The 23,348-nt window shown below is 50.8% G+C and overlaps 2 protein-coding genes across 8 annotated transcripts in view; one reads left to right on the top strand and one right to left on the bottom strand.

Annotated features, from left to right (window-relative positions):
- NHSL2 (NHS like 2) overlaps nucleotides 1–23,348 on the bottom strand; it is a 272,913-nt gene that overhangs the window by 3,550 nt on the left and 246,015 nt on the right. For 3 of the 7 annotated variants that reach the window (XM_082445954.1, XM_082445956.1, XM_082445955.1), the window contains 3 exons: nucleotides 8,362–10,689; nucleotides 6,755–6,887; nucleotides 4,624–5,913 (listed from right to left, as the gene is read on the bottom strand). In XM_082445954.1, coding sequence (XP_082302080.1) covers nucleotides 5,589–5,913; nucleotides 6,755–6,887; nucleotides 8,362–10,689 — 2,786 coding nt within the window. In that variant the 3' untranslated portion in view covers nucleotides 4,624–5,588. Of the gene's footprint in view, nucleotides 1–4,623; nucleotides 5,914–6,754; nucleotides 6,888–8,361; nucleotides 10,690–11,916; nucleotides 12,049–13,862; nucleotides 14,059–14,364; nucleotides 14,493–17,352; nucleotides 17,509–23,348 lie in introns of all 7 variants that reach the window. The other 4 variants (XM_082445950.1, XM_082445953.1, XM_082445951.1 and 1 more) reach the window with 3 other exon arrangements.
- On the top strand, nucleotides 17,467–22,340 carry RTL5 (retrotransposon Gag like 5). The gene is made up of 2 exons (XM_082445994.1): nucleotides 17,467–21,322; nucleotides 21,764–22,340. The coding sequence occupies exon 1, from the start codon at nucleotides 17,962–17,964 to the stop codon at nucleotides 19,687–19,689; it is 1,728 nt and encodes a 575-aa protein (XP_082302120.1). The 5' UTR covers nucleotides 17,467–17,961; the 3' UTR covers nucleotides 19,690–21,322; nucleotides 21,764–22,340.

Genomic DNA, 23,348 nt, shown 5'->3' with positions numbered 1-23,348 from the left:
TAAGGAATACATTTCCATAAAGCTTGGAATTAAAGAGAGAGGAGTTAACTGGTTGTTCCAGTTCAGAATTTGTTTACAGATTTGTTGATATCAAATTCCACAAATATGCAAAATCTTAAAATCAAATCTATTTCTGCCAGAGCCCTCCTAGAGAACAGCCACCACAGGAAAGACAGACATTTAAGGGTTGGCAGTACCAAATGAATGTAACACATTTTCCTCTTTCCTATTTGTGAATTACAAAATTGATTTTAAACCAAAAACTGGCCAGATGTGCTGGCTAAGTCAAATCAAAGGTTTTGCAGGTTGAGCAAGTAGTTGATTCAATCTGATAATTTCTTAACAGCAAATAAAAATGTATCCGAGCAACATGACAATATAAATCACATGGCCAGAGACTGATCACATGATGTAACGACAGCAGAAAAGATGGGAAAGGCTGGAATCGTTTGGAGAGTCATGGCTACAGTGACTCAGGGGCTTGAAGAAGTAACGTCACTGGAACACACACACACACACACACACACACACACACACACACACACATACACACACTATAGGGATGCTGCTGCTGGTCCTGGGACCACGCTTTGAGAACCACTGGCCTAGATTTTGGGCATTACTGAGCAAAAGTAGATACCTATTTCACATAACCCATTACTTATGCAAATTTCTTGTTTTGTTAAACTTATTAAAAGTGCCTTAAATGTGTGCCTATAACCATTTCCTACTGTATTCCTCTACAAATATTTCAGAGTATTCAAAAATTTGTTTATTTCATATCCTTGTTAAAATCCTTATCATTTTTGCTGCCCTTTGACAAATGTAGCTCTTTGTACCTCTTTCCCACTCATCCTTTTAAATCCCAAATAGTTTAGTCAAGTACAGCTGAAATACACGCAAAGGCTTTGGAGGGACTGGGTGCTCTGGAATAGATCTGGTCTCATTCTCACACCAAGGGGAAGTAGTAGCACAAAACACAGATAAGCGTTGGGGGGCAGCCAAGGCTGCGTGCAGTAAATTTGCGCCTCGAGGAAGTTTAATAATCTGGTACCAGAGATACCAGACGGCTGACATTGATCTGACACTGATTGGACAGTTTCACCTTTCATAAACAGGACACATTTTCACAAACTCTTTAAATCCTTGTGTTCTTTACTCAAATAATAAGTAGTATTAATTCCATTTGTGTAAAAATGTTAAGGTACAATAAGAATTATCTGGGCCTTCTCAGTGGCTTTAGTAGCCATTTCTGAGAATCCCTTGGTAGTAACCATACTGAACAGCACTGGGAATCAGGAGAATTTAATCGACCATCAGCAATTTACTTAGTTCCAGGAGATTAAGGTTTTTTTCTATATTCGGGAGTTAGTCAACAGGGAATTTGACCTTTCCATGGTGAAAAATACACTTCTGCAACTGACTGAGGCCTAAAATTCTACAAGTAGAACGTCATTCCTTTGGCTTAAGGCTTTTTCCCTGTTAAAATGCAAGTGACCCTCCAAAGAGGTATCATTAAGCCTTATAATCTCAAAGTAAAGGAATTTATCCCTTTCCTGAGAGCATGCTTTCCTTAGCAAGGAGGAGGACAAACGAGGACGCACTCAGGAGAGTTGGTGCCAAGAAGTAAGGTCTGGGGGGAATGGAGCAGAGAGAGGAGACGGAGGATCCCAATGACAGACCTCCAACTCATTCACTATTTTGCTGAAGGGCTGTCCCTGTCCGCATCCCTATTGAAATGGGTGCTAACTTGCCACTTGGAGCAGGTTACTTAGAAATTGGCCATGTTTTCTGATAATATTGAAGAGTCTTTGATGTGTAGGCATACAAAGGTTTAGAGCAATGGAAAAATAGATGGCAATAAAACATTTGGTGTGACAACAGATAGGGAGTTACCCCCCCAAATCGGAAGAACCATACATGTCCATAGAAAGAAGATAAACCAATATTACTTTATAGAGTGCAAATCGCAAGGCCGGGACGAGGGTAAGGCACTAACATGGCCCTGAGAGTGGGTGCCTCCTTAAATTTTGCACCCCAGGCACCTCACTCACCCCACTCTAGTCCTGGCCCTGGCAAATCATATTAAAGTGAAGCCTGGCCATTGTGTTACAGACTTGATGATAATGGAAGGTTCTCTGGAGGAACAGAGCACTGACTGTGAACTTGTTTTTTTAATAAGTAGTTTGTTGATGAGGAAGAGAGCGGGTGGCGTGGACATATCTGCTCAGACTGATGGGTCCAGCGGGATCACAATCCGACCCACGTCGTCGGAGAGTTAAAATGGGTGTCCGGTGACGTGCTTGTTGTGAGAGCCTTTCAGACTCTCCTCTGTCTTTGCACATTCAAGGTAATGATTCCAGATCAACTGGTCGATCTGTGGTCAGTAAGCTAACGCAAGCTATTTTGCTGCCTGCGGTCTTGCATCCTTAAAGGGTGAGCTGTCGGCTAGGGATGCAGTTCACAGAAATAGGGACTGAGGGGCAAGTTGGGGCCATGTGGGAGGCCCAGGTGAGAGACTGAGACAGGCAAAGGACAGGAGACAGCAGCGAAGCTTCCTGTTGTGCTGAGAACGACTTGCTCCCTACCCTCAATGTTTGAACCACAAATACATAATGAATACCCACCAAGGGCAAAGTGCTCTTAGCTACCGATTAACCTCCTCCCCTGGGGACGACTGCATTTACTCCTGCCTAGGCAGAAGTCAGTCCAGTAGAGCCACCTGCTGCTATTGGTTGGAATCAGAGGAAACAAAGGGACAGAAACAACTTGAATTGGAACCTGACTTCCTGGGGCCAACTTCATTTCACCTGTATCCCTTCTGTATTCCACCTTCAAAAATTGTTATCACTCTTCACACTAGTAATAGTGGCAACAGTCGCTTCTCTGAAAGGCTTCCTGGAAGGGGCTTTCAGCCTCTCTTCTCCAGCCTTGGCAGAGTAGGTGCATGAGGCAGCAGACACTGTGGCTTGTGCCTGGGTGGAAGACAGAGTTGGTGCTATGATACCCAAGGGGAGGCGAGACGTTGAGTGTGAGGACTAGGAGAGCTGTCCGGTATTATGTTCATCAGAGATTGGGAGAAATTCTACAATTTGGTTATTTGTTTGGGACTAGGTCCACCTGTTGCAAAATATTAAATGAATATTACCAGTCCTCAATGTTACCTCTGACCACACCATCTCTGCCCCGAATCCTCTTATGCTAATGGCAACACCACTGGGCATTGGAGGGCCATAGTGAAGATGTAGAAGACCTTCTAAAAAATTCCAGGCATACGGAGTATTGCAGGGGAAAGCAAGACTCAAGGTAATTGAAAAACGTCAAGGTGTCTGGATATTCAGCTTTAGAATCTTTCGGGAAAAACCACCAGAGGTGGCAAGGTGAGGGGACAGGCAAAACCCACTAGAAGTACCAAACAAGAAGCTTCCAGAAAAGTTAGCGGAAGTAACAAGTCCTATACTGTGTGAGTCTCATACTCTGCTTTAGAGCTCATAATGGTTCTGGAGTAGAGGGCCCCGGCAGCCTTTCACTTTTGTTAGGCAAAAGCACAAACACTCCTTCATTTCCCCACAGAGGAAAATGTTTCCATCCTTTGCGATTCTGAGTCCGGGGCAGACAAGTGTGTGGCATTCGTATATAAATTAAGGCCAGGAATGAATCTTATTTTATTTCAGGCAAAACCTCTGAAATTTGGTCAGGACCCTTGAACTAAATAGTTGGAACGCTTTCAAAAGCAACTGGGCTTTCAAGAACTGTCTATTATTTGAGGTGGCTTCTGTCTAAATCAGGGGGAGGTGCTGGGCCTGGCCTGTACTCAGAAGTCTAGAATTCAGAACTGTACCAACCAAGGGCCCAGGCCTAGGGCTTCTATGTGAGAGGCCCAAGTCCCCTCAGCACTCAGTGTGGTTTTCCAGCTGCTCTTCCGCTGTGTGGGCAGTTGGGCTAAAGAGCTTGCTTCTTATTGAGACCTGTCAAAATCAAGATCTGATTGTCTCTGGGAGCAGTTTCCACATCCTCCAAGAGGTTGACCAATGAATCTGTTGGGTGGGTGGTGAAGGAGGAAGAGGTCAGGGGACTCTCTTTGTGAAGCAGGCTACAATTTCATTTGACTTTCCTTTTTCCCTCTTGGGAATGGTGGACAATTAATCCTCCATTATCGGTCAGCCAGTTTTCTTTGTTCAGTGCTGTCTATTTCTCCCTCCAACCTCCCAGAAACCAGACATATGAAAATCAAATGAATCACGGCTCTTGCTTTGCTTAGAAAATTGAACTGACAAGAAAAGTTAATGCCTATAAGCGTTGGCAGGGGGTGGGGAGAAGGGGTCACAATGACTGTCCCGGGACTCTGTCAGCATCCAGTATCCCATTTACCCCAGTCCTTACATTCTCCCCCAGCAGGTTAATTGAATATTGGTCAAACAGCAGAAAGTAAATGGCAAAAAGTAGCCCTTTTTTTTGGGTTATGGGCCATAGCAAGTTGCAAGGCTGCCTTTTAGATTTTGGATCTATCCTTTTAGTCTATACATTCTTGGTTTGGAAACAGAGGAAGATTTCCTTTAAACAAAATCAAACCAACCACAAACCACAATCTGAAGTGAATGGTGGTGGGCAAGTTACACTTACTTTCTCTCCTCCTTGAGACTTTGAGGATGCTGTTCCTTCAGCTAAAGACTTCCTGTAATGAATACTATATGCAAATGAAGCGAGAGTTCTTCGAATGCAGCATGAGCTGGGCACATACACTAGCTACCGTTGTTGGCAGACATTTGAAGGATCTCAAGGCGCACATGTGAGTTACCTTGGATAGATTTGAGTGAACAAATGGCTGCCTTGTTGGCCGAGCTTGGTTCATCCAAAGCAACCCAGCCCTGACCTTTTCTAGCAAAGGGGGGTGGGGAGGGGGGAGGGGGGAGGGGGGGGTCTATATGTTTACTGAAACTCATCACCCTGATCTCCGTGTAGACAATCAACCTGAAAAAGGTGTGAAGTTCAGGACAGAGTCACATTCATATTTTGCATGACAAAAGCCATCCAATCAACCTCATGCTGAAACAAGTGCACACCTGCAAACCTCTCGCGGCGGAGAATTATACTGTGGCTGAAGAGGCATCAGGGTCCTTCTGCTTCTCCATGCAGGGCCATCAGGGCCTTGCTGGGAAAGTGAATAATCAGCAATGGCACCCTATGTCCCCTGGGTTTGGCAGCCCCCAATCTGCTCTCTCACTGTGCCCCTCAGTGATAGGAGCCAGGGATGGAGCAGCCTGGTCATTGATTTAGAAGATGGCATATGTGCCCTTGCATCTGAGAATTTCTTCTGAGTGCATACCACTTGGGGGAAATAAGGAGAAAATCGGTAGTTAGTAATGGCAAGATTGTAAGTATGAGAACATAAAATGTCTGAAGATGATTAAAGTGCCTGATGATTTTAGTTCTGGATGTGGCCTCTCTCCTGCTGTCCAGAGTGTGAGTTAATGTAAAAGAAATGCAGGCTCTTTTGTTATTTCCATGGTTCCTTTTTAAAACCTTTTTTCTCTTCCCCCTTTTCTACTCAAGCTTAGTAACTCAACCTTGCTTGCTGAACCCAGGGCTTAGGTACTGGGGTTATCAGGGGTTTCGTAGTCTTTTGAAAATTGTGCAATAATTCGCCGAGCCAGTGGGTTAGTGGTCTTCAGCAGTTCTGCTGCTGAGGGGCGGGACCTTGGAGTTGCCTTGCTTCCCTTCTTCTGTAGCAAGGCCTTGAAATCATCATTTCTGCCAGCATCTAGGCTGGCACTGCCACTTGACCCTGCAGAGGCAGCCAACTCACTGATGGGAGACTCAGCCGTGTTCCTTATTGGTGAGTGGGAGGTTGGTCTGCTGCCACCAGCAAAGGCCTCACCAGGCTCCTTCCAGCCAAGCAGCTTTCTTTTGGACCTAAATGAGAGAAAGTTTGCTTTGAGTGAATTCGTGCGGCAGACATTTCCTAATGCTTCATATAACTTCACGAATGCCAGTGATACAATCTGGGAACTTCTATGCAACAGCCTTGTGAGCAGTCGTACTTACCAGCTTTCTCTCTCTCCACTAAGTCCTCAGAGTCCCTTGTCTGGCCCCCTGTCCCTACACTCCTTTCAATGCCCACAGCTAGAGTCACTTGGCCTGTGCCTGCAGGCTCAGTCCTGCCCAGGTTCTGGTACCAAGGAAGAATTTAAGGAGTCAAAGCTAGTAGCTCAATGACTCTGAATCAAGACAGCCCACGAGCTGATCCTGTTCTGAACTGGTGCTCCAACTCTGATAACTGGACTCTTTCCCGTTTCCTCATCATGGAGCCCGTGCTTTGTGCTTCTGTCCAATAACTGAGTCCCTGTCTGGCCCCCCTTTGCCTAAGCTCCTGCTCTGATGCTCGGCCTGGCGCCCCACTTCACTTCTTGATGAGATTTTTTGGTACAAGGAATTCTGTGAAGGGTTAAATGTCTCTGACTCTAGGCAGAGCTGTGAGAAAGCAGATGGAGCCACAATAGGCCGTGGGGTTGCTAGGAGACGAGGGGCCTCTCACTCTGCACCTGGTCCTCCCTTCCCCGCCCGCCTCTCTTCCACTTCACCCAAAGATGTCAGTGAATTGGAGGTGGTAAGGCCCTGGACTGGGTTCACTACATGGGTATCTGAACTTAGTCTCCAGTTTCCATTCTAAGCATTCTGCTTAGAGGTAGCAGTTTTTCTTCTGGTATAAGAAGGAAAGGCAATTATAATAGGAATTTAGGAAATTGGTCCAGACCTGTGGATCACAGTAAATAAATCTTCAGTTGTTCGTGAAGCCACAAACACATCATCATCATCTTCCGCAATCCATTCGGCTGTTTTATCACTGATTACGCTTTTTTCTTCGGTGCTTGGTTCCATCGAGCTCCCTGGGCATAAGAACCAGAAGGAATGACTTTGACCACAATTGTTAGGACAAAGCACATTCTCATATGTATTTCATGTGATGTTCAAAGCAACTCTGGGAGGGCAGCAGGGCAGAGACTTGCTGTCTCCATTTTGCAGAGGAACAAAATGTTCCTAAGGTTAGTGATTTGGCCAACGAAACGTGGAGAGAGTGATGAAGATCAGCCTGGGTCCCTGTTCTCTCGTGCCTTTTCCATTACAACAGGTTGCCTGAGCATTCTCTCGTTTTAAATGCATCATTTTTAAAGCTCAAGGAGCTGAGAGCAATCTAAAGCAATGACTCAGCCAGTGGGTGGGAGTGGGACCTATCTGAATCTCAGAGGCAGCCTGTGGAGTTTGAGGAAGCAGATTCTAAAATTACCTGTGGCTTTGATTTGTTTGCTTGTTTTAGTCACAATGATTTAACTTACATTGAAAGTCCAAATCAGCTTAAGGAAGGCCATAAGATTTTGATGTTTGGTGTTAAGGGTTTCAAAAAGGATGAGAAACATGGATGAACCTAGAGGACATTATGCTAAGTGAAATAAGCCAGTCACCAAAAGACAAATACTGTATGATTCCACTTATATGAGGTTCCTAGAGGAGTCAAATTCATAGAGACAGAAAGTAGAAGAGTGGTTGCCAGGGGCTGGGGGGAGAGGGTGACGGGGAGTTATTGTTGACTGGGTACAGACTTCAGTTTTGCAAGATGAAGAGAGTTCTGGAGATGGATGGTGGTGATAGTTGCACAACATTGTGAATGTGCTTAACACCTACTGAACTGTACACTTAAAAATGGTTAAGATAGTAAATTTTACGTTATATGTATTTTACCACAATTAAAACAAAGAGAGACAAGAAAAACCCCCAAAAGGATGAGAAACATTTTCTAGCCTGGTCTTACGGTTCCAGGAAGAGCAAGGCTCAAACCATCCAAGAAAATTAGCCCCCTTTCCTCTAGAAAACACTAAGAGAAGCTGCTGCTGGTAACATATTCCACTGCTTGAAGCCTTCCAGCCTGCCATGGCGCTTGAACTCAGGCTGGGAGGGTACTGAGTCCCGCGCATGAAACTAAATTCAGTGTGGCTGGTGAAAAGTGCTGTACGGTGACGTGGAGAGACAGTGCCTAGGGCAAGAGATGCCTGCCTGAGGAGGAAGATAAGCTCCTAAGGTCCTAGGGTGCTAAGACCTAGTTTGATTTCATTAGCTCAGCACTGGCGGTTTCAGAGTAGTCTGGCCCAAACTGGGCCTTGGAGATCCGCCCCGGGTCGGTCCCGATCCCAAGGGCAGTGAGACGGATTTAGAGTAACTCAGACCCTCAAGAGGTGTACCCTACTGATTTGGTCACCCTGGGATCAGGATCATTATCTGGGGGCATTTGCTTCTGCCTCTGTCACTCTGTCCTCACCCTCACCTCTCCTGGGATTGAAAGGGAAAGCCAGCAGACACTTTACTAACCCAGAGGGCTTGCCTCCCTTTCACTGTCAGCCTGTGGCGTGGAGGTTGTCCTTGTACCAGTCGATGGCAGGTGGTCGCTGGTTGGGAGACACTTGGCATCTTCCTCCAGGGTGATGATGGGGCTGAGAGGCAGCCTTGGTTCAGCCGTGTAGGCCTCCATTTGAGTTGTAGGTGAGGTGAGAGGCAGGTACAGCACGCTGGGCTTTTTTGGTACAGGAGGTGGAATCTTGCCTTTCTTTTTCTCAGCTTCTTCTTGGCTCTGGAGGCTAATTCTTTCAGGTAGGGCTCTCCCCTTGGGGCCCTCATCCTCCGTACTTCCCTGGGGAGGTTGCTGTGTTCCTGAGAAGAAAGCACCAGAGGAACTGGAAAAAGGCGTGAAAACAAGAGATGAGGGTGCTGTTGACTCCCCCAGGGTTCTGCCCTCAGGGAAGCTGGAGGACTTTGGTTTCCGCACCACCGTGTATATATCTTGAGGGAGTGGCCTCATATGTTGAATTGAGGTCTTGGGGGTCATAGCCAAGGTAGGCGAAGTTAGTGGGTACTCCTCGGGGACAGACGGTGGCTTGTGGACCAAGCTTGGAGGCCTTCGGGCCAGTGGGGGCTTCTCGGCTATGGGAGGTTTTGCCTTTCTCTCTGGCAAGGTGAAGACTTCTGCTCCTGACTCCTCAGCATAGTCAGGGCTCTCAATGTCATCTTCCGGTTCAGACTTGCTGACTGACCTCAGGCGAACAGAACGTAAGTCAGACTGAGTAACCATGGGCATGATTGGCTGGTTGGGGCTAGTTTTCTGGGCCAGCTTGGCCCCAAAATTTGTATCCGAGTGATGCCGGCTCACCTTGGTTTTGCTTTGGATGGAGATACTCATCCCAGACAGATCCAGGTTGGTTGAAGAGGTCAACGGTAGGTCAAACGATAGCCGTGACTTGGACATTTTCTCCACTGGTGATGTTGGGGGTAGTGATGACTTCCTCTCAGGTACCACTGGACGCACCCGGACACTGCTGCTTGGAGGGGGCAAGTGGCCCAGGGTCAAGGACATGGAGACAGTGGGTGTTGGTGTCTCTGACTGGCTGGAGTATCCACTGGAGGGTGACATCAGCCCAGTGGGCCTTCCTGGGGAGGATACCTCCCTGGCCTCCACCTCGATGGAAAGCTGGGAAGGCGTTGTGGCTCTGGAGGTGGAAGGGGAGGCGAGAGACTCTGAGCTGCCCTGAACTTGGGTGCACTCGATGACTGTGGTGCCAGTGGCAGTGCTGGAGCTGGACAAGGACTGGTAGGTGTCACCAGACTTCCAGTCAGTAAGATACCAGTGGTGGGCGAATTGTGTACCTTCTGGGTCTTTGAAGGTTGGCACAGCTGGGTGACCCTGAGTATCTGGGTGGGATGAGTGATGTCCTTGGTGTTCCAAGGAGAGGCAAAGGCTCCTGGGCCTCTGGTCCTTGGGTAGCGCTGACCCACCTTCTGGCAAGAGGACTGGTTCATCTTTGACCAGCGAGACACTGCGAGTCGGAGGGGAAGGCTTCTTCTTGGCCTTCTTGAGTGAGATGCTCTTGGACCTCTGCCTTCTTTGCTGGGCCTCCTGTTGGGCGCTAAGGGAGGCAATGTTGTCGGCACTGTTACTGCCCTCAGAACTTGTACTGGCATAAGGCAGGGCACAGGCTTCACTGGCCTTCTGCTCCTCGTCGTAGTCCACATCCGTGGTGCCTGTGTCTGTGGGTACAGACAGTGACCGCTCTCGGAACCTGCTGGCCCCACCTGGGCCTGTCTCCAGCCTTGAGGTATCACCAGTCAGGAGGCCAATCTTGGAGGGTCGTTCTGATACGTGCCTTCGTTGAGTAGAATGCTCAGAGTAGCCAGCGGACCCACTGCATCCTGCTGGGGTATCACGAGTGACAAAGAAGGTGGCAGCCTCCTTAGGAACCAGAGGTGGCAACGTGTGCAGAGAGATCCAAGAATTCCCAGAGGAAGGACTTTTTCCATTTTCATTGTCTTGACTGCTCTGAGCAGTGGCACTTGGAGTCACATAGGTAAAAGCATCTCCCTTCCAGGAAGGGGAGAACGTTGATTCTGTTGGTCCATTGCAAGAACTGGGGACGCTGTACACCATCCCCATGCTCTCCATGCCAGGGACTTTTGTGCCACCACGTGCCTGGAGAGGTTCTTCCGGATCACTAGAAGGATTTCTCAGTACTGGCGAGGTGAGATTTGATAACTGAGCTTCCTGACCAATGGCAACTCTTCCATGAACACCTCCTGGAACTGAATGGCTGGGCTTGATGTCTGAGGTGGTAGAGCGGGCCACACTGCCTGTGGGGCTGTTGCTGTGACCTGGGGGAGGTAAACACAGAATGTTAGTGGTGCAGCCAGGGATCCCCCAGCAGCAGCTGTCACTAAAGAGACGGGAGCACCAAATTTTTGCCAAGAAGCATTTGCCAACAGCTTGGTCAGAATTCCTTGGTTCTTCCTTTCCATAGATGAGGATACTGGGGGCGTTGGGTCCTTGCCCATCACCACACAGTGAGTCACAGGGTGCCCTTGAATTGTCCAGATGGCTGCCAAAGACTTTCCAGCTTTGAATATGCCTTTCAGAGCTGAAGTGGCACGTGGGACTACCATGGGTTTTTTCCAGGCTTTCACCCCAGGCTCATGAAACCACCACAGACCTCAGCGTTCACCTCCTCTGAGATGAGAGCAGAGGCTTTCGAACTGATAAAGGACAGCAGTGTGAACTTCAGCTCCAGCAGTGCATTGGGAGTATGCCACAGCTGGAAAGTTCAGAGTCTGGTTGCATTTTTGACACCTGTCACTTTTTAACTTGGCAATACGAAAAAGTGAGAATAACCTACAGATGTGAGGAAACCATTCAGATGTTGAAAATCCCCAAAGATTTTCTCATATACACAACAGTTATTATATCATGATGATGATGATGATGACAACGATGATGACTACTCTTATGATAATTTATAATAACAGCCACCATTTGCTGAACACATACTATGTACCAGGCACATGGTAGGAAAATTACATACAATAACTCTGATCCTCAGGAACATTCCACCGGGTTGGAATCATCATCCCCAATTTACAGATGAAGAAGCTGAGGCTCAGAGAGGTTAGGGAACTTGGCTAAGGCCTCACAGTTAGTAAGTGGAGAAGCCAGAATTTGTATCCATATCTCTCTGGTCTGTGCTCTTTGGATGGCCTTCATTTAATGGCAGTCATGGTTTTGTGAAGATGGCACTTTTAGCGATGATTCCCCCTCTTTATCTATCTGCCTAAATTCAAGATACATAGTTACATTCCACTTATAATGGGAAACAATAACATAATGAATTTATTAGCCTGGGAGACCTGCTCTCCATATTCGGTTGCTGCCCTTGACAAAAGGTCCTTGGTTATCCTTAATTACTATATTGGCTTCTTCAGGACATCCAAAGTCCCTCCTCCCCCCCAATCATTCCTGTTCCCTGTCACAGCAATACCACTTGGGTTGCAGAAATGGTGAGAGTGAGCAAGGGGAAGGGTTTGGGGGATCAGCTATGTTGGGGTCACCTTGGTCTCGCTGGGAATAGTTAGAGAATCCAATAATGGTCCGCCTCCGCCTCAGGGTGGACTTGGGGTTCACGGCTGTCTCTGTGTTAAACAACGAGTGTCGCAAACTTGCATGTTTATCAAACTGCTGCCCTGTAGCCAAAATAAAGACACTTGGGTGCATCCTGGTTTCTGTTTACAGTATGGTAGAAACTGGCCTGAGGTTGAGAGAAGGGATGATGGCAGTAGCGATGAGCATGAATAGCATCCAGGCAGGCGACCCTTCTTCCCCATCCCTCCCAACTTGGCCCCGGGCACCCGCAGCTCCAAAGCACGCATGCTGGCTTTCAGAGGTCCACCCGGGGTCACCTGTGAGTCTTAGGTGGCCGAGAGCCATGGTTTTCCACCCTGGCTACATATCGAAATAAACTGGGCAGCTTTTCAAACTCTAATAACTAGACCCCACCTCAGAACACTTAATACTCTGGGAATAGGGCCCAAGTAGAAGCATTTTCTCAAACTCCCCAGGTGATTGATTGTTCAGACGTACAGCCCGGGCTGAGAACCACTGGAGTGGAGAGACATGTTGAGACTAGATATTGCTTGATTACAATCTTTTCTCAGAGAAAAGCCTTTATTCAGGCCGATGAAGACAGTGTCTCCAAGAAGCTGCGCCATCCCTCCCCACCATCCAGGAAGCAGTCTGATAGTCTGCCCTCCAGCCACCTGATCACATTTGATCAAAGTTCGCCCCTGCGTGGTGATTGAGATCTATTTTTCTCAAAGCACCCGCTCAGTCTTTGCTCCTATGGAATTGCTAGGACAGGGGCAGGGCGGGGGCAGTGGGGTGAGGTTTGCTGCTCCCCTGCACTGTCTCTCATTCAGCGGCTGGCTAACCAAACCCTCCCCTCTCAGCCCCATGGCCACATAGGTAGCCCCCTCCACAGAAGGTGGCTCTGTGGGCAAAACACAGGGCCAGCCTCATTGAGAGTAAGGTAGAAGTTCAAAAACAAAGCACCCACCATCACTTTGGGAGTTTCTCCTCTCAGCCCTCACACCTCTTAGTACACCTCCCTAGGCTCTGGGCTCTATTTCCTGTCTCTGATTTCCTGAGATGACACCAGTGGCACTGGATGACCCCATATCCAGGGAGTGTCACCGCCTGTGGCCAGAGCTGTCCTCATCATCTTCATCAACTTTTTCCAGCACACCACGGGCTGGCACTGGCTCACAGGGTGCCTCTGGTCCCCTTGGGTTAGGAGGTCTTGATTTCGTCAGGCCGTTGGCCCTATCTCCTTCTGAAATGGCTGACCCTCTTCCTCTCCCACTTACAGCCGGTGAAGTGTGGAGAATGAACTAATAATGGGCGTGGTACAGGGTGCCACATGTCCCCAGAGACACAGCCAGCTGAGCTGCGTACATTATTTTCCCCATCTCAGGGTAGTACTGGATCCCTCTTTGGTCTCACACAAGTGGAAGAGGCCCACCTCACTAGGAGACTGAGTGATGACTCAAAGTGCCACAGGGCCCTTGGTCTGTACTCTGGGTCTGATCCTCCCGTTTATCGCCAGCACTCTGAACCCCACACTTCCCCTGCAACTCCTATCTGTGTGCTCCAAACCCGGCTTCTGGCACAAGAAGTCTTCTTTCCCCAAACCAAACATAACTCATACACTCTAAGTTTCCACAGATGCTCCAAAGAGCACATGAATTCATAAGGTTTTAGAGTTTTCTGTTAAGAGAGTTTCCTTTGCCATCAAATGGTCTCAGTTAGTGTGGCAGGGCCAGTAGAGAGTGAAGAAAGAGCATGCCTCCGTTCCCGGGCGAGAGCCACGACCTTGACAGTGCAGAGTGAGCCAGTAGCAAAGAAAGTCTTGCTCCCTCCCCCAGCACCCAGTGCATTTGGAGAGGATGATCTGTAGTTGGCATGGAGGGAAGCGAACAGAGGCGATGCTAAACAACTCTACCGGAGACATTGATGGGCACGATGTCAGAGTGCGTGGGACAAGGCTGAAGCCATCGCTTCTCCTCTAGGACGGGCAGAGGGAAGGGGCTATTCCAGGCAGCTTGCTTGTCGGCTGTGGTAGGCAGGTTCAGGGAGGCCTCAGGGGCCCTCACACCCTGCGTGGTAGTCTCATCCTCGCTCAGCTGCCGTTTTGTGGGCTGTTGGGAAAGAAGGTGATGGGAAGGGTGTGCTCCCAGCTGGAGACGAGCCGTGCCCACAGAATGGCTGTCTAGGCAGGGTGGTTGGAGGCTTCATCTGGGAGGCAGGAAAGTGTGGACAGGCTGCCAGGCCAGACGCCTGCCGTGCAGGTCCCATCTCGGCAGGGCCTCAGGATGGCTCTGCTGCTGAGCAGAGATGAGCAGCAGCTTCCAGTGGGTAAAGTAAGCAGTTCCAGGTCCCCCGTCAATGGGTGCGGGGCGAGCTCTGCATGCTGGCTCTCCCAGGTGGGGGAGGAGGCAACTCACCATCAGTACAAACTCCAGACGCCTGGCAGACTGGGGCCTTGGGCTGGGAGTGGGCTCAGGGGCCTCATCAGCAGAGCGGAAGGTCTGCCCCAGAAGTCTGGCCTCCGAGTACTGTTCCTCATATTCTTCTGAAAAACAGCACAGTGGATACACACTCTAGGGAGCCATGGCCAAGCGGTGGGCCAGGGAAGGACCATGAGCTGGGGGCTCCTGCTCTAGCTGCCAGGTCTGACTCTCATTGTTTCTTTAGGATAGTTCCCGGCGTCTGAGCCATTTGGGAATGGAAAAATGCCTACTTCCTATGAGGAGAAAGGAGAGTCAATGGATTTGAGTTGTGCTGGTTCGGGGACCAGGCCTTTGTCTCCATGGCCCCCACCTTAAGTGCTCAACTCAAGGAAGAGGCTCAGGATGCAGACGCCTTTTGCTACTCGCTGCTGCAAGATTCTCTCTTTGAAGCCCTGCAGCTCTTCAGGTTTTCTGCAACCCTACCAGGGACATGACCTGTGTGAAGCACAAAGAAATTTGCATTGGGAAGTCCAACGTGGAATGCTCCCTTGGATGCTGAGAACTCTTACCTGAGCCTCTGAGGGCTCGGTTCCCTGCACCTTAGTCCCACTGTGGGGGGGATATCAGGTCCAGGGGGGCTAAGGGAAAGGAGAGGGAAGGTGGAGGTAGTGGCGGAGGAGGAAGGAGAAGTTCGGGGGCATCGTTGGGGAATAAGAAGGATGCAGAAGATTTGAATGGGTTTCATTTAAGTGATGAATTCAACGAGTGAAGGAAGTGAGACTAAAGAACAGTCAGGACTCTGCACATTTGAACAGAGATTTGAAGAATCATAGAAACTTGGGGTCAGGAGGGGCCTTGAGGGTTCTCTGGTCCAACATCCCATTCTGGGCTCCGGCTTCCTCAGCATCCCTTCCAGGTGTTTCTTCAGCCTCCACACACACCTGCCTGCAGAGAAGGGGAGAAGCCTTCCTCCCAAGGTGGCTCATTCCATCCAAGGACAGTTGGGGCTTTCAGGCATGTCAGGAAAGTTCTTCCTTATCTTGAGGTGAAATTGGCCTCCCCCTAGGTTTCCACCCACATGTCCTCATTCTGCCCATGGTGGCAACACAGAGCACACTGACTCTCTTTCTGCATAGCAGCTCCTCTCTTATCTGAACACAACGCTCATGGTGTCCCTTAGAATCTTGCTTCTCTAAGCTTGCCACTGCCCTGGCAGGGAGGTGGGGTCATGGCCGTTGTTCGGTTGGGTGGCCCCGCTGCAGTTTTCTATTCTCCGTAAAAGTTACCCTTTGTTGGTATGGATAAATGACAGCTAATAAGACCTCTTTTCACTTTTAATGTTCACTCAGCAAATGTCCTCTTGGGGATCCAGCCCTGTGCCAGGTGCTTCTGGAAACCGGAGAGTAGTAAGAGATGTGATCCTTTACATTCAGAAGCCCAGTCTGGTTAGGTGGACAAAATATACACCTGGGACTAGTAGATGAATGAGTAAATGAATGAACAAATGAAAGAAAAATCAGTTTGGAACTCTGCAAGTCCTCTTGAGCTGGATGGTACAAAGGGCCTCGTGTGAGTGCTTAGGGAGGGAATGATGCAAAGTGCAGAACTAGCGTTAAAGGTCTTTTCGGATGCGGCAAGAATAGAACTTGGACGAAAGTGTAAGGATTGGAGTGGGGAAGAGGGAGTAAGGGCTTTTAGGCTTGGAAAAGAGGCCCGAATGGGACAGTGAGTGCCTGGAGGGTGTAAGGAGCTTGTGACTAGCACTGGGGTTTTATTTGTATTATTTTCTCGAGATCTAACTTACCTACAGTAAAGTGCACAAATCTTAAGTGTGCAGCTCAGTGAATTCTGACATATGCATGCTCCTTGTAACTGCCATCCAGATATTTGTAGCACCCCAGTAGTCTCTCTCATAGCACTGAGTTTTAATCCTATTGCCACTTACACTGGATAAATCCCTCTGGTCAATGTGTATGTTCTTCACATTGTAAGGTCCTATCGGGGACCACAATTGTTTTTTTCTTTTACATTAATTTTAATATTGTGTCTAGATCAGCCTATGTTCCAAAGGACACAGACCGGGAGTTGATGTTGTATCTTATCTGGGTCTCTCCAGCTGCAAGATACCCTCGCTAATCAGTTTATGGACACCCTATTTTTAATTCTCACAAAATCATGCCATGTGGGGTAGTGGAATCCCCATTTTAAAGATGACTGACTAATCTGAAGCTCAGAGAGGTTGGGTAACCTGCATAATGTCACACAGCTAGTTAGGTGTGGGATTCAAATTAGATTCTGGCTCTGTCTCGGTTTTCTCATTCTGCCTGGTGCGGGCAATCTGACTGCTCAGGCATTATGGCTGGGCTGTTTCTCTGGGTTGTGTGGACCCAGCTTTGTGTACAAGGTGCTCATCAGTATACTTCAGAGACACGGGGTTGGGAATTGGGGATGAGGTGAGCTCTGAGTGCTGTGTATTGGGCTTAATTTGGTGAGGCAGGAGCGACCCAGGAGATATGTGGACAAGGTTATTGCAAGAGCAGAGTGAGTGAAGCCCAGAGTGGGAGACCCTGCAGATGCCTCCTTTGTCTTTGGGCGCCGGGATTCCAAAGACTTGGGTGATGTGGCAAGAGAAGGCCTGAGGGTATGTGGGCCCACATTGCGGGAGTCTCTCATCCAGCGCTCTTTGTAAATGACTTGACCCATGGCCCTGCCTTGGCCTCTGTCCCTTTTCCCCCAGAGACTATTGAACTGAAAAAAACGAGGGAGGGGGCCAGAGGGTGTAAACAGCCATAGAATTAGGGCTTTTGGAGTCAGTAGTCTGGAAGGTGAAAGATGTAAAGTGTGTGTTTTGTTTCTCAGTAGGTTTTCTACTATTCTCTCTCTTTCTCTCGCGAGTCCCTGTCCTCTTTCTTCGTCGCCTCCCTCCAGACGCTATGCATCTGGCCCGTGGGCTCCGGCCGCAGCCCCCCTCCCTCTCAGTACCTTGCAACAGGCTCTGGAGATTGAGCTGCGCCTCGCGAAGCAGCTCCTCTACACTCGGGGGCCTGCCCGAGGAGAGGAACACGTTCACTGGCTGTCGCCATGACGACCTCGAGTGGGCAGTCGCTGTCGCATTTTCCCGACCCGAGTTAGCTGCAGCTAGGGAAGGAGAGAGGCAGTGAGAGGCGCCGCCGGCGAGGGGGGGGGCGGGGGCGGCGCGCGGCGGCCAGTGGGCGCCCGCGGTTCCCCAAGACCCGCCCCGGCCGGGGGTAGGGGGGGGTGGCGCGGGCCACGCTTAAAAGGCGGGGACGCGCCAGACGCAAGATTTTTCCTCGACAGATCGTGCCGCAGTCCGTTCTCTCCCTCGTCACCAGCCTCCGCCCGCCAGATCTTCGCCTCGCTGCCTCGCCGCCCGCCTCCTCAGCCCGGCGCCTCCCGGCTCCCGCCGCCGCCCGCCCTTTGCGCTCCCCGGGACGAGGTAACGCGCCTTGGGCCGAGCCGCCGGGCCCTCGCCCCGGTGGGTGTGGCTCGGCCTCCCGCGCGCCCCGCCGCCGCCCCCAGCTCCCCATCCCACCCCCCCGCCCGCAGCCCCAGGCCCCCAGGCTAGTCCTGATGTCCGAGGCGGCCGGGAATCTCAATAGCCTCCGCATGGCGAACGTGGCCCTGCGAGAAGAATTAAATGCCCTTCGCGGGGAGAATGCCAATCTGGGCCTTCAGCTCGGCAGAGCCCTGGCCGAGGTCAATTCCTTGCGGGGCAATGTCTCGAGCTACATGCGCTGGCCGGTGCCCGTGGTGCCCGTCCTTTCCGAGGAGAACTTTGAGTTCCCGCTCAGTGAGATCGACGCCGTTCCTGAGGGAGAACTTCCCTTCCTGTGCTGGCCTACCCCGCGCGCCGAGCCCGAGTACGCCCCAGACGAACTGTTGATTAGCGTGATCCAGGATTGCGGCACCTCCGGCGGGCCCGTCGACCCACCCCCGCTGCCCAGCCTGCCCCCGCCGGCGCTGCCCCCGCCCTCGGCCAAGGAGCTGCCCCCGCAGCCTCCTCTGCCGCCGCTGGAGCGGCCCGAGATAGAACCCTTCTCGGGCGACCCAGTCTACCTGGCTGAATTCCTGATGCAGCTAGAGACTTTCATAGCCGACCATGAGGATCATTTCCCCGGGGGCGCTGAGCGGGTGTCCTTTCTGATCTCCTTTTTCGCTGGTGAAGCCAAGGACTGGGCCGTCTCAGTCACCCAGGAAGGAAGCCCCCTGCATGCCAACTTCCCGCGCTTCCTGGATGAAATCCGTAAGGAATTCTGTGGCCCCATCCCCCCAAGCGTGGCAAAAAAAGCCATCCGCAAGCTCAAGCAGGGAGACTGTACCCTGGGCAGCTATGCAGATGCTTTTCAGTTCCTGGCTCAATTCTTGTCTTGGGATGACTGCCGCCTTCAAAACCAATTCCTCAAAGGCCTGTCAGAATTCTTCCGCAAGGAGCTCTTATGGTCAACTGAAATGGCCGACCTGGATGAGCTGATTCTCGAGTGCGTGGAGATAGAAAGAAAAGTGCGTGTCCCCAAGCCAATCCCACTCCCTGGGGTTCGCAATATCTTCTTCCCTTTTGCAGCAGACCGTAATCTCGAAGGTGAAGAGGGAGAAGAGTGCCACAGTGGGGATGAAGATGAAGAGGCATGCAGGCGCAGGCTCCAGGACAAGGACCAGGGGAGGCGTGTGAGAGCTATTCAGCAAGAGACCAGGGGGGAGGAGGGGGAGAAGAGGGGGAAGAGGGAGGAAGAGATGAGGAAGAAGGAGCTGAAACAAAAAGGGGAGGAGGGTGAGGAGGAGGAAGAAGAAGAGGAGGAGGAAGAAGACGAGGAGGAAGCAGAGGAGGAAGAGGAGGAGGGGATGAGGAAGAAGAGGAAGAAGGAGGAGGAAGATCAGAATAAGGATGAGAAAGACGATGAACATGAGGGTGGCCGCCAGGAACCGGAGCAGGAGCTCGAGCAGGAGCCAGAACAGGAGCAAGAGACAGAGGATGAGACCCAAGATGATGACCTGGATGAGCTGATGGAGATAGAGCCCACCTATGCCAATGCGTCATCCCAGACTTCTGGCTACTATCATGAAAATTTCCTAGATGTGTCACCTCCCATCATACAGCCCAGCAGACGGAGGAACCAGAATCGAGTCCCACTTCTGGAGGGCCTTCCAGGTACCAATTCACCATTCTACAGTTCGCCGCCACTGATTCGCCGGGCAGGTCGCCTGGGGCAACGCCAAATACGACGCCGTCCCCCGGTGCTATTCCGCCTCACTCCGAGGCAGGGGGGCCACCGGGCTGCGCGGGGCCGCATTCGCGTGTGAGAGCTGGGGCGAGCTGCCCCCCCCCACCAGAACACACCCTTCCACTGCGTCCCCTGCCCCTGCTTTTGCTGCCACACCTGCCCCATTGACCGACCAGTACTTAAGGGAGTTCCAAACCTGCAGAACCCGAAGAAGACCTGGAGAACTCCAGACCATCCTGCGACCGTGACCGGGGAGTGACACCCGGGAAAGGAGGGCTCAGCAATAGCTGCCCTCTTGGTGTGCACTCTGCTCAGTCCTGCCGCGAGCTAGAGAGCAGGTGTCTGGGCCTGTTCCTGTAAATGAACTGGTCACCCTCTTGTATTTCCCCTCTAGTTGTTCCCAGCCCTCACCTCTCCTGCGTCTATTCACGCTGTGTTCTATGGTTTAATCCTCTGACTAGCTAACCAGGACTTCACCCAATGCCTCACTGCTCTGCCCCAGTGAGTGAAAGGACAGGCTCCACTGAACTCTTAAAGCCACTGAGGCCACTTACTAGGTATAATCAGTGGAGAGCAAATGCTATCAAGAAACGTGCCTGGAAGCCTACACTTGCTTCAGGTCACCCCTCCAGCAGGAGGGCCCCGAAGAACCCCCTCCATCTAGCCCAGTGAGAGTATGCAAAACCACGTGTCCAATGGACCACCCAGCTGAGACCTGACCTTGACTGACTGAGCAAGCTGGTTCCACCTTCCCACAGACTACAGGCTCAGGGCCTCAGGGCTCTCCAGATCTGGGACCCTCTCCTCTTACTACATTACCCTCCTGGGCATCCCCAGTGGACAGAGCCCAATGTTCCATGCCCTACCCTTTTCCTTGACGTTGCCTAGAGGGTAGGCAGTTGGGTGGGGGAGCAGGAGGAGGAGAAAGCAGCAGCAACAACTCAGTTTGACCTTGTAAGGAGTGACTCTTTCCTTAGGGACGGTGGTCTCCTCCCCTGGCCAGGCCTTGGACTGCAGTCTCCAGCCAAAGGTCTTGGCAGAAGATTTGCCATCCTTGGGGTTCCAGAGGTGACCTAATTGGCCTTTCCTTCCCAGACTGCCAGAGAGAGAGGCCCAAGGCCTGTTCTTCAACTCCAACTTAAAGGACTCCTTATTTCTGAGAGTAGAGAGGAAGGTCCTCTCTACAGAGACTTCACCCACTGCAGCCTTGCAGTTGGGATGACCTTGTGTCTCTCACATTCGGGGCAAGCCATGGCGTGGCGCTGGGCATCGAGTAGGCGGTGAGGCCTAAGCGGTTGACTGCCTCCTAGTAACTCCTGGGGCTTCTGGGTCCTAACCTAGGGGCCCTCATAGAGACCTGCTGCTTGCCTTGGGTCCAGAAAACACTGCTTCTGCAGTGAAAAATATACACTATGTCACTCTGGCCACAGAATGCCAGTCAGATCCACTGCTGGCCTGAACTGCCCTCCACACTGGGCTTCCTGCACAGGGCCTGGCAGCCGGGCAAGTGCAGCCAAAGTGTCTGTGGCCAAAGGGAGGAAAACATAGTAAATTAAGCCTCTGTTCCTCACCGGAGTCTGATAGATAACCTCAGCCCAGCCTTAGGATTTTGAGCCCAGAGGCAAGAGGAAGGAGCCGGAGGAAGAGGAGTCATGGAGAAGCCCAGTCCTCCGGCTGGTGTCTGGTGAGGTCTCTCTGTTCATCAGTGGGAGGTAAGAAGCCCTTTTGTTGCTCACACATTTCTCAGCCTGGGGATCGCTGGAGCCAAGGTCCTGTAACCTGTTGCTATCTTTTAAAAAGGCTACCCCCCTCCTCCAAAGAGAAAAGTAATACATAATCATTAGAGAAAAATTGGCAAATAGAGAAAACGCTAAGGACCCAAAAGCCCCAAACATTCAGAATCCCACCACACAGACGCAAGCACTGTTAACACTTTCTAGTGTGTTCTCACTGCGTCTTTTCAAAGCCAAGATCATCCTGCGAGCTCTCGATCAGCAGGATTTAAAATGGCTGCCACCTATGCAGTCACACAGACTGAATCATTTATTTAAGCATTCTCCTAATGTGTTGGACATGTCAATTGCCTGGTTTCCCCCATCCCCACCAGGGCAGGAGTAAATAACTCTATAAAGAAAAGTTTGTCTGTTTTTCAGCTATTTCCTCAGGAGAGAGTTCCAGAAGGGGAACCGCTGTTCTTCAAGGCCGTGGACCCTGTTTGCTGATGGTCGACACGCTAGCCCTGCTGCCCACGTGCCTGCCGGAGAAGTGCAAAGGACAGGTGCCTTGCACCCCCATCTCCAGGGAGCCCTCAGCACAGGCCCTGCCTGTTCCCATGGTGCTTCTCATCCTGAGCCCGTGTAGCCTCAGCCGGGGAAAGAGCAGATGAGCAGTGAGCTGGTTTCTGGCCCTCTGGTGGCAAGGGGGCTTGGGCTCCCTTTGACCCTCTTCCCCCCTTTTCCCAGATCTTCAATATTGTGATGTAACAGCCACAAGGGCTGTAAGAGGAACTATGGGCTTTGGGCGCTTTCTTGGGTTGAAAGAGGGGTGGGTGGGGATGGGGGGATGCATGCAGGGGTATGAAGGCAGCCCACGGATTCCCAGAGACCCGGGAAGAAATCGTTTGAAACCAATGTGTTATTGTATATTGTTGCATTACTGTGTTGTGAAGATGAGAAATTGTTCTGTATGCTAAAGCTTTCTCCTCAATAAAAAAGATATAGGGTGTGTAAAGACTGTGTCTCTCTGGGTTACTGAGCAAGCACAGAAGCCCACCTAGGAGGCATTAGGTACTTACCAGGCACTTCGCCTGGATCAACCCTAGCCTGAAGCCTTGAAGTCCTTCAATGAGGAAACTAAGGGCCCTAGCCTACCGAGTTTGTGGATGGCAGAAGTTGTCAGGAGGGAAGTGGAGGCACTAGGTATCTTGAAAAACAGCATTAATTCTCCACTAATATAAAGATATAAAGGTATGAGTGGTCTAGCCCTACCCTACCATCCTATAACAGTGCAGCCCCCCTGGCCCCCAAACACACCCCCCCCACACACACCCACACACAGGACTTTGGAGGGAGGGAGGGGGCCCACGTTGGGGAAGGGGGAGGGCCCTTCCACTTCTTGGCACTAGATGGTGCTATGGGACACCAGTGAGAAAGCTGGTGAAGATTTTTAAATACATCCCTAGAGCAGTCCATGCAGACACCCTCCAGCAAGATTTCACTGCTCCTCACAGATTGTGGGGGCAGAAGAAACTGAATCCCATTCTGGGATTTGCTCAAGTTTCCCAGCCATGAGTTGAAATTTCTTCCCCTGGGACAGTGGGTGAGAACGTTTATGGAGCCCCCTACCAGGTATAAGTGCCGTTCCAGGCACTACACATCCGTTATCTCATTTCATCTCACCCCCATCTTACAGATGAGGAAACTGAGGCCTAGAGAGAAGTCACTGGCCCAAAGTTTACAGCTGCTAAGTGGCTCCATCACAGCACCGCAGCTGCCCATTCGTCAGCTCCAGGGATGCTTCGCCCCTGTCTGCCTCCCCTCCAGTGGCCCTCCTGTTTCCCGGGTCTGCCCTGTCCTGCCCACCTGTCCTCTTGCCCTGCCACCGTACAGGCGTGCGGTGAGAAACAAAGCCAGGCATCAGAGTTGCACTTGCTTTGCCTCTTTATGGGGGAGGAAGGAAAGGAGGGAGGGAGGAAACCAGCTTGTTTCTGACTGTGTGCCAGACACTTTCACCACATTT

The sequence above is a fragment of the Balaenoptera physalus genome (assembly GCF_965194825.1).
Source record: "Balaenoptera physalus genome assembly, chromosome: X".
Taxonomy (NCBI): domain Eukaryota; kingdom Metazoa; phylum Chordata; class Mammalia; order Artiodactyla; family Balaenopteridae; genus Balaenoptera; species Balaenoptera physalus.
This window is presented reverse-complemented; position numbering and strand designations above follow the sequence as displayed.

Coding starts and splice junctions, on each gene's coding strand:
- RTL5 (XM_082445994.1), top strand. CDS start 17,962: ATGTCCGAGGCGGCCGGGAATCTCAATAGCCTCCGCATGGCGAACGTG.